At 40.0% G+C, this 16,556-nt stretch overlaps 1 protein-coding gene across 7 annotated transcripts in view; it reads left to right on the forward strand.

Moving 5' to 3' along the window:
* The window catches only part of RGS7 (regulator of G protein signaling 7), a 478,754-nt gene that overhangs the window by 387,891 nt on the left and 74,307 nt on the right, over positions 1–16,556 (forward strand). For all 7 annotated transcript variants that reach the window (XM_039529565.1, XM_039529559.1, XM_039529560.1 and 4 more), the window contains 3 exons: positions 3,750–3,814; positions 5,586–5,662; positions 5,763–5,844. In XM_039529565.1, the coding sequence (XP_039385499.1) occupies positions 3,750–3,814; positions 5,586–5,662; positions 5,763–5,844 (224 nt within the window). The remainder of the gene's footprint in view (positions 1–3,749; positions 3,815–5,585; positions 5,663–5,762; positions 5,845–16,556) is intronic.

The following is a 16,556-nucleotide window of genomic DNA, read 5'->3' on the forward strand; positions in this document are numbered from 1 at the left end:
TGACATGTAGAAAGAGCTTTAATGAGCATAAAAAAGGCCAGATGGTATAATCATTAGACTCCTAAAATAAGAGAAGCATTTTAATACCCTGGAGGAAAGTCTTGAGGGATAAACGTATCTGTTTTGAAGTCCTGGCTCAGAAATGTGCACACTAAAAAGAAGTCATTAGATGGAAATTTCAAGGAGACAGGTCCAGGACTCGTTGCCACAAGATATTACTGAGACAAATAATGTAGTATAACCAGCAGATGTTGTAATTAAAGGAATCTAGTCCTGTTCTGAAATTTACTTACTGGGGTAAAATGACAAAGGCTGATAATCCTCATGCTTCAGGATCAGATACTGATCTCCAGGTGTCATACCCCTCTAATGAAGCTCATTTCAATGGACCTCACTTCTTTAAGTCCCAAAATTACCTATATAGCATACAAATATGGTGTCACATAACTTTTATTGTTGAAATTTATTTACCTTGGAAATAAAGAATCTTTAGTCTGAGGCTACAGAAAATTATTTACACTGAAGGAAAGAATCCTATAGCATCTCAAGTTCCCAGCATGATACTGTGTTCTTCTTTTTGGATCTTTATCACCATTTAAGAGTTATGCCAGGGGCCTGAATCTACAACTCTTGCTCACATTAGGTAACACTTACATAAGCAGTCCCGTTGATCTGTGTCTAGAAGCATGAGAATTGTTAGCCCTTGTCATTTTACTCCAGATAGTAAATGTTGAAACAGGATTAGACTATTACACTTGTGTAGGCAAGTACTGTTTATCTTGGGGTCACCATGAAATTGCCCTGGTGTAGCAGAATTAGGCAGATTGTGAGGTGTTCAGGCCTTCAATTGACACATCTTGGATTGGACACAGCCAAAGAAAGGCTGCCAGACAAGTAAATCATTGGTCTGTTCTGCTGTGGACATTATGATCCTGAAGGAATAACTGCTTTAGAAAAGGAGATTGGGCTGATGGCAAGGAACAAAGTACAACAAATATATTGAATATAGGTTGGGCAACTATCTTCTAAGAATATTAGTTTTACAGTAGGCCAAGCAAAAGAAGAGAGTGGGAGTTTTCTATGTATATTTAAAGAGATGTTGGGGTAACCTGACAGGCTTAAACTCAGCTCATGGAGTTCCTGGAATCCTCTCTGCTCATCTTTAATAAATACATTTTTTTAAAATAATCCTCACAATATCTTAGAGCAAATGCTGACAGGATTTTTTTCCTAGATCTGTCAGTTAAGAAAGTAATTTTGAAAGCAATAAGAAAAAAAAGATGGAATGTAATGAGGGCCCAATTCTGCCCTCAGTTATGTGCCTGGAGCTACCATTGGACTCAGCGAGAAGAGCCAGAATTCAGCACTTATTCTCTTTCCTAGATTTCAGAACAAACCCTAAGGCAATGGTGCTTTAAATATGCATTGAAATTGGGGCTAAGTTCTGTACCTCAGCCTGCTAAGTTATATGTGACAAATAGATATATCTTTGTATTACCTGAGGAGGGAATATCAGAGAAGACAGACGGTAACACTTTTGAAGAAAATGGAAAGAATACAAATGGAGAAGAGAATAGACCAAGTAACATACATATCAAATTTTAATTCTTCTTTCCATTAAGTAATATCTGGAGCCCCAGTTAAAGCTCAGAGGCACTTGCAATGAATGTAAGTTCTCTGCTGGTTTTCACCCTGTGTGATCCCAGTGAAATAATAGTATCAGGGGGTAGCCGTGTTAGTCTGTATCCTCAAAAACAAAAAGGATTCCGATGGCACCTTCAGGACCAACAGATTTATTTGGGCATAAGCTTTCATGGGTAAAAAAATATTTTTTACCCACGAAAGCTTATGCCCAAATAAATCTGTTAGTCTTTAAGGTGCCACCAGACTCCTTGTTGTTTTAGTGAAATAATAGAATGCCTTGGAGCAGAGGGAGCAAGTCAGACTGAAACTATCTTTAAGATTTATTCTTTTGTCTGAAGTGAATTTTATCTCTGGGAATCTTAAGTATTATTGATTTGGCCTCCTTAAAATTCAAGATTAGATTAGGTGCAAGGGACTTTGCTTGTCTAGGGACTGTCGGATTGAGTTCTTAGACACAAATCTTTCCTATCTGTGCCAGCAGTGGAAATGCATTTTTCTGTGTAGGGATGGGGATGGGTGGGCCAGGGTTCCTTCCCTCAGAATATATCAGAGCCTAGCTCTGTGAGGGCTCTATGTCACCAGCACAGAGTCCGTGGATGGGGTTGGTGAATACTTGACTATACAAATCAAATCAAAAGGCCATTCTACCCCACAGAGGGACTGGGGCTGGGGCTGGGGCTGTGGAGGCATGAAACAGTTATGATGTTTCTCTTCAGACTTGTGAGGGGAAATTCTGCCCCACTCTACATCTCAATTCTGGAGGAGTCACCTGTACTAAATCCAGTTACTCAGGCTTGAAATGAAGGATAGGATTTGCCCCTAAATGAAAAGAATAGGATTTGCAGTTTAATTCAATAGGAATTTTGGATGCATAAAGGATTCTGGAGGATCAAACCATTAATGTAATGACTTAGTGAGTAATGCTAACATCTGTCCTCTCTCTCACCTTAGTTTGATTTCAACCCATTTCTTTTCAGCAGTTGTTGCTTGTAATATATTTGGCAAAATTCTGTTCAATTACACTGGTGTGAATCCAGAACAACATTGCTGAAATCAATGCAATTCCTTTGGATTTGCCCCAATGTAAATAAGACTAAATCTGATCGCAATGTTGTATGTAAAGATATACTCCTACTTTTTTTTCATTTTCACTCCCACATTATTTCCTCTTACAGATATTTTCCATAGGGAGTGATACTTTGAGTCTTTATTTTTTATTTGTATTGTTCCCTTTTTATTTTTAACTGTGAGTTTCTCTTGTTGATGTGGATTGGTGTCTATGCAATGGGAAAATAATAGCATATAAATAAACAATAAAGAAAACCCTTCTACTAGTGAAATAGGACAACACCTCCTGATAAACCTCTTGGTTCTTTTAGTCCATATGCAATACTTTAAAGATAAGTTGCCATTTAGCTTTTTAACAAATTAGTTCCTGGCAAAACAAAAAAACAAAAACAAAACCTCACCTCCAAGGTTTTGTTTATTACTGCTATACTGTAAAGAGAGCTAAATAATTATGCCATTAATCACTTTGGCAGAAGCTACACTTCAATAAAAAATACCATTGTATGTATTGACCCCCTTGTTCTAAAAAATTGACTACAGAGCAGGGGCAGATTAGGGTTTTGTGGGGCCCCTGGGCCAGAGCAAGTGGGGGGCCCCTCCCAACCCCTTCTGCCTTCAGTCCCCCTGCTTCCCCCTCCTGGCTCTCCTGGCGGGGAAATGGGGTTGGGATGCGGGGGTTTGCCCGGGCACTCCAGCCGGGGAGTGGGGTCGGGATGTGGGGACCACAGGAGCACCAGGTGGGCAGGAGGAGCTGGGCAAGCCCCCACCCCCCGGCAGGAGCATCGGGCAGGCGGAGTAGGTCAGGGTGCTGGGGGCGCCCATTTTTCTGGGCCCCCCCAACTGGCCAGTGCCCTGGGCATGGACCCCATTGGCCCAGTGGCTAATCCGACACTGCTATAGAGGGAGAAACACAGAGGTAAAAATCTACCAGTCCGTGTCAATGGAATGTGGATGAAACCTTGAGATCTTGATTTCTGGGGCTTTGATGTTTATGAAATAGCAAGAAATGATTGATTGATTTTTTTTGTGTGTTCTAGCGGTTTACCTCTGCAAGCGAACAATGCAAAACAAAGCACGGCTTGAGCTAGCAGACTATGAAGCAGTAAGTACGTGGGCCTTTCCTGGAACTGAGATGTCAAATAAATGAGATTTCCAAGCTTAGCAGAATGTAGGATAACATTAGAAACAAAGGCCACAGCATTTTTATAGTGCAGTGGTTTATACATTGAGCAGTTAAACTTGTGTCTAGGCATGTGACAACCGGCACTCAAGTGCTAATGTTTCAGAATCCATAAATGCTGTTGTACGTGAGCTCCTGCTGTATTATATTAAACAATGAAGATTGGGTTAGTGCATTATGAATAAAGATAGAAACAAATCCCAAATGTTCCCATAGTTTTGGAGTGCTGGGATCCAGGGTGTTGGTAGAGAGGGGCCAGCTGCAAAGTTTGAATTCATATCTCCCCAAAGTTCAGGGGTGTTTGGGAACTGAGACTTGGGCCCATCTCTAATCTAACTGTGCACAGATCCTTTCCCCAGCCTCAGGTGAACTGTTCACCAATCTCATGCAGTCGGAAACAAACATATCCCAATGTTTGCCAGAACTATACTACAGTGTGTAAGGATTCCAATTATATATTTAAAGATCTAGCTTAAAACTTTCAAAAGGACTCAAGTAATGAAGAGTTGAGTCCCATTTTCAAAACTGACATAGACGTGGCCAGATTTTAAAAGGTAATCACTGAAATCAATGGGAAGTTAGGCACCTAAATACCTTTAGACATCTGGCCTTAAGTGTCTAAGACCCATATACTTTCAATGGGCTCTGAAGTCACTTTGGTGCTTTTGAAAATTGTACCCTTAGTTTTAAAGATACTAGGCCAGTTTTTGCCCTGCTGTAACTCTGCTAAAGCCAAAAGAGCTACAGCGGGATGAGTATGGCCCATGGTATCTTTATGTGGGTTATTGATGGGATTGTGAAGACATATCCCTTTACTATTCTGCAGTAAATATATAATACAGTTACAGTCCAATTATTTGATACCAAGTTCTCAGATATTTTTTCAGTGAACCTCACTATCATTAACACATAGAGAGAAATGGAGTACCAGAAACTCCCTTGAAGTCAGTAGACCAAATTATGCTTCCATTTACACTAATGAAAGTCCAGAATAATTCTATTGCAACCAGTGGAGTTGCTCAAGATTTACCAGCATATCTGGCTGCAGAATTATGCCAAGTCTCATAAAAATATTATTAAATAAATTTTCTATACAATAATAGCTTTAGTCTGCAAACATTTTTTAAAAGTATGACCATTGGTCAGTTTTCTTTAGAAGAAGTTTGTATTCCCAAAATATCTTTCTAATGTTCCAGCTAAAGTTATCTCTGTACTATACAACAGAAACAGCTCATGTAGAAGATAAATGGAGGTTTTAGTGTAAATCAATGGCAGTATCAAGCTAATGTCATTGCTACATTTCCAGAGCTGGCTACGGTTTAAAGTTGGAGCATTTCATGGAAATATTTGTAATAATCAACCAACCAACACACCCACAAAAATTGCTGCCGGTGTGTTTTTCTGGAAGTGCCAAACTCTGCAGCAACCACTGCAATTCACTAGAGCTGTGTCCAGACCTTTCAACAGAGTGGCAAACCTTACAGAAATGGGGGCACAGATAATGTAGACTTTGTGTTCTATCCTGTACTGTGTCAGACACTTTCCACCAAATAAATAGACTACATTTACACTAGCCTGTGCATTATGGCTTTTGAGTCTAACATCATCTTTGGAGGTTTTGAAGACAGTCTAAAAACTGTTAGACAATGAATAACTTAAAGCAAAGTTAAACTTGTTTATACTGTATTTTCAGGAGAGTTTGGCCAGGCTACAGAGAGCATTTGCCCGGAAGTGGGAGTTTATTTTTATGCAAGCTGAAGCACAAGCAAAGTGAGTTGCTTTGAAGTTTTATTGCTGGATTTGTCATTGACTGTTTTTAGAGGCACTACAATTAATGTTGTTTGTCTTAAATATACTGCAACATTGACAGAGTGGACAAGAAAAGAGACAAGATAGAAAGGAAAATCCTTGATAGCCAGGAGCGAGCATTTTGGGATGTACACAGACCGGTGGTAAGTAAATATGTGGAACTTCTCTTGATTGTAAGCATTTCGAAAAATAAACATGAAAATCCATGTAAAGCTGTGATTTGGGAGCAGGAGAGAGGAGCATCTGTCTTGTTTTGGGAGGACAGATCTGTTTGTGGTGGTGGCATGTGGTCTATTCACATTTTTTCCACTCAAGCATCACAAATATGCCCAGGTTCAATGTTGTTTTCTGAATATGGAGACATGGTGTGGTTGGATATTTTTTAAATCAGAAAAATGTATTTGAATCCGGTATTGACAACTCAAAGAATTCAAAACTCATGAGACAGGACCCCAAAAATCAAGAGACTGGCATAAAATAATGTGATTTTTTTTAAATTACATTTTGGGTTATTTTTATTTGATTTCTGAGCCTTTAGGGAACATTTGGGTCATATTTTCATTTTTTCTCCACAACCATGAAGGTGAGCATATACTTTTTAAAAAATGAAACCTGAAATTATCATGTAATCAGTTGATTTTTAGGGTGCTGGGGCTTGAAGAAAAATCACCAGATATCACAGAATTTACAATAAAATCATGCGTTGGCAACACTGTATTTGGACTATTAAACCAAAAGCTCTTTCCTTCCTTTGCACATGAGGGGAAGCCTAACATCAGTATTAAATAGAATACAGAGTGTGTCTTGTACTGCTATCTATAAAAGGACATTGAGAGGATAAAGATCCTACTTACAAAAGTTCTTAATTGTTAATAAAATTTTAGATTACTACACCTGTAAGCATTTTAAAAATCTAACTAGCATTCCACTGATTACTTTTAGACAGTAAAATTAGAGTGGTAGTAGTGGTAGAGGAGTTGGAGAGGGTGTTATGAAGAATTTTCAAGGAGAATGAATGAGCTTGGAGAAGCACCAAAGACTTAAGTTGGATTTATTTGTTTGAGAGAGGGTGTGGTGAGATTAGGGAAAAGAGGATTTATAATAAATGTTGAGTGGAGAAAGACATGAAACTGTTACAGATGAGGAGCATAGCATAGGACAGCATTGGAGCAGTATTGTCCACCAACTGTGGAGAGATAAGGAGGGAGGATAGAAAGATATTTGGCATTTGCTGTCCATAGGAATGAGCTAAAGAACAGAAAAAGTATAGCGCTATGCAGAGAAAGGCGATTCTGTTTCAAGGACCATTTCAATATTTTAAAAATTAGTTTTGTTTACATTTGGAATAAAAACCAAACATTTCAAAATTCTCCAGAAAAGGAAATGGAGCCCTGGTTCTGGGGCAGTCCCCCGGAAGCAGACCCTGAGAGCCCCATCTGCTGAAGATCTGCAAACCTGAGAGCTTGGGAACCAGTACTCCCAGGGCTCCCAGCTCCCCATCCAGGGCCGCCCAGAGGATTCCGGGGGCCTGGGGTCTTCGGCGGCGGGGGGCCCCGCTTCGGCGATAAGTCGTCGGCGGGAGGTCCTTCTGTTCCGGGACCTGCCGCCAAAGTGCCCCAAAGACCCACGGCGTGGACCCCCCCTCCGCCGAATTACCACCGAAGCGGGACCCGCCGCCAAAGTGCAGCCCCCACCGCGGGTCTTCGGGGCACTTCGGTGGCAGGTCCCGGAACGGAAGGACCCCCCCGCCGCCGAAGACCCGGCTGCACTCCGGCGGCGGGTCCTGCTTCGGCGGTAATTCGGCGGCGGGGGGTCCTTCTATCCCAGAGAGGAAGGACCCCCCACCAGCAAAGACCGGGAGCGAAGAAGCTCCGGGGGCCCAGGCCCCGCGAGAGTTTTCCGGGGCCCCCGGAGAGAGTGAAGGACCCCGCTCCAGGGGCCACGAAAATCTCTCGTGGGTGCCCCTGCTGGGCCCGGGGCAAATTGCCCCACTTGCCCCCCCCTCTGGGCAGCCCTGTCCCCATCAGACTGCCTGGTGAGCTGCAAATGAGTCAGGACCCTGGAAATGTAGGGATCCCGGCAAAGCAGGATAGCTTCCAGGGTCTTGGCTCCCCATCAGCTGGGCTGCCACAAAGCCAGGAGCTGGACAGATGAGCCAGTAGGAAGCCAGGCTGGAGGGGTTTCATCACAAGTTCACTGAAATTGAATATTTTCCATGAAAGTAACTCTTTTATGATTGATCAGTCTTCCATCAGGGAATTTCTGAGACGCTCTAAAAGATTAGGAGGAACTCTACAGGCTCAGGGAATCTTGCTATCTAAGAGAGACTTTTGCACTAGATTCTGAAATGGATGTAAAGATTTCAGAGACTGGCAAAGATATGTTCCTATTTACAGGTCTGGGTGGGGAAGTGAGTCATTGAAGTTTGAAAAGTAAAGATATAAAGAGACAATAAAGGAATAAATTACAGGAGCCAGGATGAGAGCAAATTAAGTCTGATAAAAGCTTTGCCTGAATCATCATCAAATATGCCTGTGTGAGATGATGATTCTTATTTGACTGTAGGCAGACGTAGGTGATATGGGGTGCAAAAGGATTTTGGGTCCAAATCAGAAATCTAAGTTCCTGACTGCCAAGATAGTGTGACATTTGAATAGAAGATGGAGAAAGAAGCATTGAAGATTTGGCTAAGATGGCTTTTCTTTCCAGTGAGTAGGATAGTCGTTTTGGATACACTGAGTTCAATGCAGTCCTATCAGACTCAGAAGTAGATAAGTTTGATAGAGAGAGAAAATGAAGACATGGCTGAAATAGTGAAGGTGATACAGATTTGTGTGTACAAGGGCTGGTAAAAAAATTATTTGAAAAATGGCTTTTGGACTAAAAAGAAAATTTGCACAGGCAAGTCAATGAAAAACTGTAAACCACAACCTGGAAATCTCCAGATCTAGATTAAAATGTTTGGTTAATCATTAAAAAATGGCTTTTGTTTGTTTAGTTTTTGAAAAATGAAAGTGTTTTACCCAAAATTACAAATTATTACTGAGAACAGTTTTTGAAAACCGTAAAATATTATAGTTTATGGTTTGAAAAAAAGAAAACATTTTGCAGGGTATTTTGAATAAAACAATTCCCCTCCCCCCCTCTGTAATTTCTTATGAAAAAACAATTGACATTTTTCAACTAGCAACTAGAAATCATATCCACATATGATTTCAGAAAATAGATGGCCAGAGATGATGATTTTAGAAAAGAGGAAGAAGTCAAGATGTGGATCCAGGGAGATATTGTAGTGGTGGAATGTAGAAGTGGGATTCACACATAAGCATAGTTGAATAAGAGTGAAACCTAAGAACAAAGTTCCAGAAATGGAACTGTATCAGGTGATCAAAAATAATGTCATAGCTGATCATATCCATTACAGCACTAAGATGAAGAAAAGTGATTCAGGGTCTGATGGGGAAAGATCATTTGATTTGCCACAAAAAGGTCAAATAATGTCTTCAGCTCGTGGTGAGAGGTGTGTGCTTAGACCAAAGGGAGCACTCTGTAACCGGCAGAAGGCTTCTGTACTGTATTATGCATAGAAGGTTGACTGGAAATGATTAAGGCAATTATTTTTGGTGTGGCGATTGAATACTGTAGATGTCTTTTTCCAAGATTTTGCTTAGAAAATGATGAAACCTGATTGATGTATCAAAGAAAGTGTCTTTAGTGGAGGATTTTTTTTTCAAACTGGGTTGTTTGTACTTACATTTGTTATTTAGAGGGAAAGAGAATGTCTTTGATATTACACTGTTTGGTTTCCATTTTAACATTCAGTCTAGTGCAGTGGTTTTCAACCTGTGGTCTGCAGACCCCTGGGGCTCCGTAGACTGTCTAAAATTTCCAAAGGGGTCTGCACCTCCATTTGAAATTTTTTAGGGGTCCACAAATGAAAGAAAGGTTGAAAACCACTGATCTAGTGTAATACTTTTTATTATATAAAATGATTTTCAGGCATAATCTGTCTCATTTTCATATCTTCCAGTTATTGTGTTGTATTACTAGCTATTGTACCTAGTAAAAGACCTCTCTTTTTCCGCGTGCTCCCCAGAAACAGTACCACTAACCTCTCCAACTTCTACAAATATTGGACTAAAGAATTCGCAAATAATTGGTCAGAAAGATTAGTCAAGTGGGGTTATAAATCAAGCTATACTCAGGGAGGTCAGTTCTCTTCAAGGCAAAATAAATTAAGAGGTTATTCGTGTTTGAAAAGAAAATGTCAAACTTCTGATGAATGTCTTTATAAAAGAATGCATAACCTTCACGAATCAGTTAAAATCCATAATCTTACAGCTTGTTTAAATTGCACAAACAAGTATTAAAACAGTAAATCCCCTGAAATGTTCTCCAACCCACTACAGAACTGTATTTCCTGTGCTTACTGTTAGATTAACTCGTTTAGGTAATGATCCAGGACAATTGACACATATCTAACTCGCTGCCATAAACCCTTAAATGAATACACTTTTCGTGCTAGTTTTTAAATTAATCTAATTAAAATGCAAGTCTTGCTGGACATTACTTAGTATTCTAATTCATGTACAAGTGTCCTGATATAGGGGGAAATAATCTCTTGCTGTTTAAAATCTATGAATCTTTAAATGAAAGCAAATTATTTTCAGAAAACCATGTTGGTCCCAGCATATTTGAGAGCCATTGTCTCTCTAACGTTGCCTTTCTTTAATGCAGAAAGGCAACTTGCCCATAGCATGTGTAATTGCTAACTGTAGCACCTTCAGTGGTGGCAAACATGGAAGGGGGGTTGAAATTATTCATGATGTAAAAATCAGCAACATGATTTTTTCCCCAGGATTTCCACTAAATCTGACCTTTCATGGGATTGGTTTTTGGTAGCAGTTCAATACTATGGCGATTTCTCTTTTTAAAATAGCTGCCACCTTCCTTCAATTTTCCTCCATATTTAAATTTGCTGCAAGCTTCCATTCCTGCATGTCTAGCCCTGTTTTAAGTTAAAATATAAAAATAAAACCCTTATTAAGTGTGGCATTCCATTATCCCATCCTCTCCCTCCTCAACAACTGATTTACTTGGTAGAGTTACCATCTAACTAGAGTTTAGCAGGAGAGTCTTAGGTATTTTTATGTATCTGTACCCTGTCTTTCAAGGTCGTCTTATAGGACATTACAAAATGATTAGTTTAATTTGGGTATGGAGGAGAAAATACCTCTTTGAACACTACAAATCCCATAAGCTTTTTTAGCCATAACATATTTGTCAAATATGTTAATTATTTTAAAAGGTTTCAAACAATTTGTTTGAAGCAAATATAAATCATGCCATCCAGCCCTATGAGTGATTCCTTATGTTCATGTCCCATCTATATGTAACCACAGGTAATGCACCTGCCCGTTAGGCAGTTAGCACTCCCAAAGCTGCAGTTGGTATAGTCTCCTAAATTGCATCATGGGTAATGAAACAAAGCCTTGTAAAAGATGTTATTCTGAGCATACAGTTAGTGTTTATGATACATACATGCATGCATCAACAACAGTCTTGTGACAATTCTGTTCAAGATAGAAACAGGTGCACACAGTGTGTCTTCTAAACTTCATAGTTTATGAACAATGTGATAACTCTCTGCTGGGTTGATTTACATTATTATAGCATGGATTTCTCCCTTACAAACAGAAGTGCAACCCCATTGACATTTAATGTTCAAGTGAAAATTTAGGATGATTCAAAAATGGGAAGCTATGGAATCTGTAGGGACGGCAGATAGTTACAGAAACTGTTGGGATGTCAACTGTTTTGAAAGAGTCAGTTCAAATAGCAAGTAAGCCAAGTAGAGTAATAAATATGAGAATTCTTGGAATATATCCCTGTATAAAATTCTAGTGTAGATGCATCACATTTTGTGGTCCTGTGTGAGATCAGTTTAGTAGTTCCGGGGTTGGGGAGTGTCTGTGTGTTGTTCCCCCCCCCCCCCCGCTCATCAGTGGTATTGTCTCAAAGATTCTTGCATAATTCAGAAGGCCGATAAGCAATTTCTGTTTAATAATGCTGATCAGATTAAGGCAACAGAGCACCTAAACTCCCTGTTATTCTGCTAGAATGGCTGTTGGGGCAGACTTTCTTGTAGAAAGTTATGATATTGAAGAGACAGGCCTGTGCATAAAATAGTTCACTTTGGATCCTAATCCATAAAATTGGATATATCTGGTTTCTGTGCTAGGTGCCAGCATTGCCAATATCTTAATATTCACAATCACAAAGCTCAGATAAATATAGCATAACACACAGTTTGCATAAATTTATGTCTATTTGCTGTCCAAAATCAAATTTCTGCCAACCGATCAGATTACCAGTAGTTACTGTAAATCTAAAGCAACATACCTTCAACTAGTGCTAGCCTGAAAATAAATTAAATTAGCTTTTAAAAAGACTTATGTCCATCCCCTGCTGCCAGCATAGTAGTGGATTCTCTAGTGCTTTTCCCAATCTAGTTTTAAATGATTAAAGACTTAAAAGTTAAGTAGTGTTTTCAGGTAGCTGCTGTCTATTTGGCCGATGATTAGTATTATTAATCATAATTTTATAAAGTATACTTTTGATCCGCCACAAAAGCTCTCAAGGGACTGTTCACCTCCCTAAAATCAAATTCAGTATTATAAAATATCATTCTCTTCATGTGCAAGCATGTGTAGACAATAGGGTTATCCTTTAAACCAGTCAGAATGAAGCAAGCTAATGGTACAATGAGCAATCGTTTACATACACTGTTTAAACGTACATCGTTTGTTTGTCAAGAGTGTTTTTAAGCTGCTTGAATACATTTAGAAATTGTTCTAGATCAAATAAATATGAAATCAATATAATCCGACACTGCTTCATGATCAGTGTTTGTAGCGTGAGAAATGACCATCTTTAACTCAACATTTATGTAGAAACAAGGGAGCAACCTCCCTTGCAACTGTTTTTTGTCCTCACATTATCTCTCTCCTATTTGGTTTTAAAAGTTTTAGAGTCAAAATCAACACAGAAATCCAGATTCCAAAGAAATTAAAAGAAGTTTTGCCATTGACATCCATGGGAGCAGGGATGGAACCACAGATTGTAGAAAAATGTCTATTATTTTAAAAGCACCAGAAAATATAATTTGCAAATATACAATAACAAAATTTGCATCCCCTTCTGGTGTAAGCACCCAGCTGCACCTGTGAGGACCACCACAGATAACAGTGATGTTGCCTGCTCTATTGATATGCTGTCTTATCTATCCCTCCTAATTAACCACAACCCCAAAAGGAGTCTTTCTGCAAACAAGAGAAACTTTAGCCAGTCACAGACATCTCAGAGAACCCACCCAGTCCAACTTCTTACCTTCCATAGGTCTGCTGAAGCACTCAAGAAGAGACACAGATATCAGAGGAGGAAGCTGTCTACTCTTTCGATGACTACCATCTTCCTTGTCTGTTAAACATCAATGTAGATGTTTTGGTAGAAGGTCCAGAATAGCCCCAACTTCAGAATCTACAGCTGTGCTCTCGATCCACCTCCTTCCATATTTTGGACATTGTCTCTCCTGCTTTCAACCTTCATGGGAGCAAATAGGTTTTGGAGGTCATAATATCAAATTATTCTGTTCATTTTACCTCATTCCTCCACTCTACCCTCCTTCTCTGGTCCCTTCTCTAGGATCCATCTCCTAAACAGTTGTTGAAACAGGAAGTCCTCTCTCTCTCTCCTACATATCAGAGCCATAGAACCAGTTCCAGTACAGCACAGAGGAAAGAGTTCTTTTCCAAATACTTTCTCGTTCCCAAAAATAATGGGGATATAGGCCATTTTTAGATCTCAGATAGTTAAACATCTTTGTCAAAGTGCAGAAGTTCAGGATGATTACTCTTGCTGCTGTAATTGCATCGTTAAATTGGTTTGTGGCCCTTGACCTTTAGGATGCCAAATTTCACTTTGTGATACACTCATCTCACAAATGATTCCTCTGCTTCCTGGTCAGCCAGGATCACTTCCAGTGCCGAGTGTTCCCCTTTGGACTCTTGTCCGCTCCCGTGGTCTTTTTGAAGGTCCTGACAGTGGCCATTCGTCTACGTCAATGGGGGAATAATAGTCTTTCCCTACCTCAAGAGCCAATTACATAACAAAGTTATCTTTGCTGTGGGGACAGCTATGACGCTATCCAACAGGTTAGGACTCCATCTTGGCACAGAAAAGTTCACTTTGACATTAGTTCCATGGATAGAGTTCATAGGGGCTTTTCTAGTGGCTATAACATTCCAGAGCTTACCTACTGATGGACAGATGTATAGTACTGACACACATCATTTCCAAAGTTCAGCTAAGCCCACAGATGACAGTCAGAAATTATTTTCAATTTCTAGGCCAAATGGAAGCCTACACATTTGTCATTCTACACACTAGGTTGCAACTTTGCTGTTTCCAAGACTGGTTGAGAACTGTCTACATACCAAACACAGTCTCAGCAAGTTGGTGTCTATTCCTCATCAAGTTCTGGACTCAGTTGGTGGAAGGACCTGTTAAACTCTGTGCAGAAGTTCCCTTTACTTGACCTCCTCCCACCATCACTATAACTTCAGATGTATCCCTCCTGGGATGGGGAATCTCCATACACAGATTGTGAGTCTTTTCCCCACTTCAAACTTTTGGAGCTCAGGATGGTCAGGCATCCGTACATTCACTTCCTTGCCATAATCAAGGGTCTATTCATCAAGGATATGACAGACAACATAGCTTGAATGTTCTTCATAAATTGCCAAGGACGAGATTCCTTTCTCTTTGTGTGGAAGCAATAAAGCTATAAAATGTGTGCATAGCCAATCATATTTTCATTTAGGCCTCTTATCTTCCAGGCATTCAAAAGAACATGACCAATGATTTGAGAAGGCATTTGTCCCAGGATTACAAGTGAGAACTAGACAATTTGATCCTCAGATATATTTTTCTAAATTGGGGTTTCACAGACCTGGATCTTTTTGTCAGCACCATCAACAGAAAGCGGAATACAATTCTGCTCAAGAAGAGGTTCACAACTGTTAGTCCCTAGAGGATGCTTTTCTCATTCCTTGGAAGAGAGGCCTTCTCTATACCTTTCCTCCAACCCCATTGATTCTAAACCTGCTAAAGAAGATCAAGCAAGACAAAGCCAAAGTCATTCTAATGGTACCAACTTGGCCAAGACAAGTTTCATTCCCTTGCTTGATTCACCTGACTTCTTGCCCAGTATTGCAATTTTCCACTCTTTTGCACCTGCTGCCTTAGGACTCGCGTTGGCTTCTCCACCCAAACATGGAAATTTTATGACTCAGGATGCCTAGAATGCATGAGTGGGCTGAATGGGCATTGCTACTAAAAAAATCTGATCAAAGATGCCTGGGGCATATGCTTACCTGAAGTGGAGCGCCTATAGGGACAAACATCTCAAAGAACTCCAGTTATTCTACAAGGTAAGTTACCTCTCCTTCCAAACTGAGAATGTGGTTACTTGAATTTGAAGATTTGAAGATAGTTATGTTTAAATAATTCTCTGATATTTCAAGTTGGCTTTCGTAGTGCAAAAACATAATTACAAACATAAAACATAGAACAGAGTAGGATGTTTGGTCTACAGAGACAAGCAATATTCAGGGCTCATTGTATGCCCTGGAGGAAAAAAAGACAGATTTCATGGATTGGTCATGGTATCAATGTAAAATTTCAGTTTGTCATGGATCAAAAGAAGAATATGTCAAAGCTCCTTAATATTATTCAGATTGCTTTCTGAGAAAGGTAAATAATAACTCTGAATGCCAGCCATTGAGCAGGAACTTTACACTGATGTTTATTTGTCACTTTGTTTTCCTAATTTTAGACAGCATGATCTCATAATTACCCTTTCTCTTGTATTTACATTAATCAACCCCACGTCTGCCCCCACCACCCGGAGGTGCATTTCCCAGCCATAATGGCATTCCTGCTTGACCCTTCCCTTTCACGCTCAAAACTCATTGGGGAGTATTGCATAAGGCAATCCATCCCCTTGTTTAAGTAATGGGACAGGATTTCATAGTGGATACGGTTCCTGACACCCACAGGAGGCTACCTTCTGTGGGAAAGACTGAGGGCCATCTTGCAGAGTTTTCTGTCAGAGGGCAGGGCTTGTCCCCCAGTGTCCATGGATTCTTTGGAATCCACAAGGCCCAGGGATCTCTGTGGCTCTCCTCTATCTCCTTGTCTGTGTGGCTCCTTTGGAATTGCTCAGTGAAGGTTTGTTTCATTACCACCCTTGAAGACTAGGGATTTCCTGATGTGGAGGGCATTGGGGATGTATTAATGCATCCACAGACTACACTGACTGTCCACTGGGAATTCTACCAGGCTAACTGGGGATGACGCCTATTCTAGAAAAAACTGTTACCTGCCTCTGGCAATCACCAACTACAGATCCCCTGGCATTGTGCAATAGACTCCAAAGACTTTCTATCAACACTATGGCAAGGGTGAAATCTGCACAGAGGAAACTCTAATAAAGACCTTCCCCATTGGCAGAAGTAGAAGGAAGGGTAATGTAGTTTGAGATTCCTTGTACTTAAAATGGGGAATCCCTCTGCCAAAATGGAATAAACGTATGCTTTCATAAAGTTCATTGCTGGTATTTGCCCATCAGCTGATTCCCTTTCGCAGCAAAATCTGAGAGGCTATTCAAAGTTAAATGGGATACTGTTAGACTTCACTGTATTTATTTCCTATAGGGCTGATATTTTCTCTGCTTAAATTAATTGGTTAGAGAACTTGGAAATTACTTGTAGTGACAGATGCAACAAGGTATTTA

The sequence above is a fragment of the Mauremys reevesii genome, linkage group 3 (genome assembly GCF_016161935.1).
Source record: "Mauremys reevesii isolate NIE-2019 linkage group 3, ASM1616193v1, whole genome shotgun sequence".
NCBI classification, from domain to species: Eukaryota; Metazoa; Chordata; order Testudines; family Geoemydidae; genus Mauremys; species Mauremys reevesii.